The sequence below is a fragment of the Propithecus coquereli genome, unplaced genomic scaffold (genome assembly GCF_000956105.1).
Source record: "Propithecus coquereli isolate 6110/MARCELLA unplaced genomic scaffold, Pcoq_1.0 Scaffold358, whole genome shotgun sequence".
Taxonomy (NCBI): Eukaryota; Metazoa; Chordata; class Mammalia; order Primates; family Indriidae; genus Propithecus; species Propithecus coquereli.
Window position 1 is genome coordinate 1,241,947 of NW_012149263.1, and position 2,136 is coordinate 1,244,082.

General features: G+C 58.2%; 1 protein-coding gene across 1 annotated transcript in view; it reads right to left on the reverse strand.

The window, feature by feature from the left end:
- SBSN (suprabasin) overlaps positions 1-551 on the reverse strand; it is a 4,445-nt gene extending 3,894 nt beyond the window's left edge. The window contains exon 1 of the mRNA XM_012651490.1: positions 108-551. Within this exon, the coding sequence (XP_012506944.1) occupies positions 108-482 (375 nt within the window). The 5' untranslated portion in view covers positions 483-551. The remainder of the gene's footprint in view (positions 1-107) is intronic.
- Positions 552-2,136: the final 1,585 nt, after the last annotated feature.

Consider the following 2,136-nt stretch of genomic DNA (forward strand, 5'->3'; position numbering starts at 1 on the left):
TTCCCAGCCTGCCCCAAAGCATGGTGGGCCCCCTGGCCAAACCTCCCTGCTTCACTTCCCGCCTGGTTGACCCCATGGTGGATCAGTTTGTCTGCTTCCTTCCCAACCTGTCCAGCAGCGTTGTGGACCCCATGAGCAAACTTCTCTGCTTCCTTTCCTGCTTGTCCAATGCCACCATTGATGTCATGCGCTACCTTGTCCAAGCCGTTGTTGAGCCCCTGGACGCCCTTGTCCAACTCCTTGCCGGCCTGGCTCCCCATGTTGCTGAGTCCATTAAAAACTTTCTCCACTTCCCTTCCGGCATGAGTGATTCCATTATTGATGCCTTCCAGGGCTTTGCCCACCTCTCTCTCTGCATTGCTCAGCCCCCGGTTGATCCCTTCAATGACCTTCTCAATGGGGTCATCGCTGGCTGCCCAGCCAGGCAGGGCCCCCAGCAGCAGGAGGAGGGAGCAAGAGCGGACCAAACCGGCAAGATGCATGTTGCTCGGACGGTGGGAGGATGCAGAGAGGAGCCGGGCAGGCAAGGCTGCTATTTATCCTCTCCTCCCTCTTCCCCACCCCTCGTGACTCAATTACCTCTGCGAGGCACTGACTTGGTCCTCAGTCAAGAGGTATTTCCCAGGGAGATTGGGAGTTGAGCAACGAAGAGGAGGAAGAGAGGGTGAGTCATGAACGGAGAGGAACTCTGGCATCTCTGTTCCTTGCCTGGCACAGGCCCTCCGCCCAGAGACGAGTGCCTGCCCTTCCAGCCACCTCCCCTTCATTCCTCACCCACCAGCCAGGCCTCCTGTCTCCCAAACCCACCTTCAGTCACCCTCTGTCCCTGAGACCCAGGGGATTCTTCCACCCCTCACTCCTCTCCAGGATCTAAGCATCTGGCTGCCACAGCAGTGAGGGTCTAGAAAGATGGAAGGCACAGCTGGGAGAGGGGAGAGCTCTGGAGGGTGGAGGGAGTCATCGGACCTTGTCCTTGTGGGCCACCCCCCTGCCCCTCACTCCATCCAGCCAGCCACACAGGCCTTCTCCCTGCTCCCCAAACACACCAAGCTCACTCCGGCCTCACGGCCTCCGCACTTGCTCTTCTCTCTGTCTGGAATGCAGAACACAAATGCCTCCTTCTCAAAGAGACCTCCCCTGGCCACCCAGCCACAACATGCTGTGACAGTTACACTCCGTAATGGCATCCTTTTGTTTTTATAGCGCTTACCATGATCCGAAATTACCTTTATTTTTTTATTGTCTGTCTCACTAGGTTGTAAACATTTAGAGGACAGGGCCTTTGTCTGTGTTGGTCACTGCTGTATCCCCAGCTCCTAGAACATTGCCTGTGGTTCAGTAGATGTTGATAGACCGAACAATTAGGTGGATTAGAAGAAGCCGAGGGGGGAGAGTCCAAGCCTGAGCCTGAGTCTCACAGGTGCTGGAGGGAAGGGTTCCTGGGTCCCAGAGCGGCATAGGATCCCTTGGGGAGTGTGTGTTGCAGGTTTTGGAGTCAGGATCACATTCCTGTCACAGCGCTCAGGCCTCCTGTCTCCTAGCCCTTGGGCGAGGGCAGGGGGCTGATTGCCATGAGCTGGAACAGGACGCAGTATCTCCTGAAAAGCCGGTTGAGGCAGCCCCGGGGAGGGGCTGAGGACCCGGGGCAGCAGGAGACCGAGCCAGGACCTGGGCTGCAGCCAGACGCTCAACTTCCTGCCCTCCTCCCCTAGGGCCTCCTGAGCCCTAACCTGGAGCCCCCAGCGTTGACATATCGGCTCAGGCTGGAGGAGGAACAGCAGAGAGTTTGGCCCAGGGTGTAAAGGGGGCTGCTGGAAGGAAAGGCAGGCGGTGGTGGGTAGGTCTGCAGCAGCCTATCTGCCTGGGAGCCAGAGGGTGGGTACAGATGGGGGCAGGGGTGAAAGATATTTGGGTTTTGGTGCCAAGGGGAGAGACCAAGAGAGGGGGTGGAGGTGGGATTGCTGGTGGGAAGCCCAGGCAGGAAGGAATGAAGAGGGTGTGAGCACGTGGGGGTGGGGAGTTATGCGTGTGGGTGCCCAGGTGTGGTGAGAATCTGCACGTGTTTTCAGGCTTTGCTCAAACAAGGGCGCCAAGGCCCACTCCCCTCAGAGGACCCAGGGTTCCACCCAGATCCTG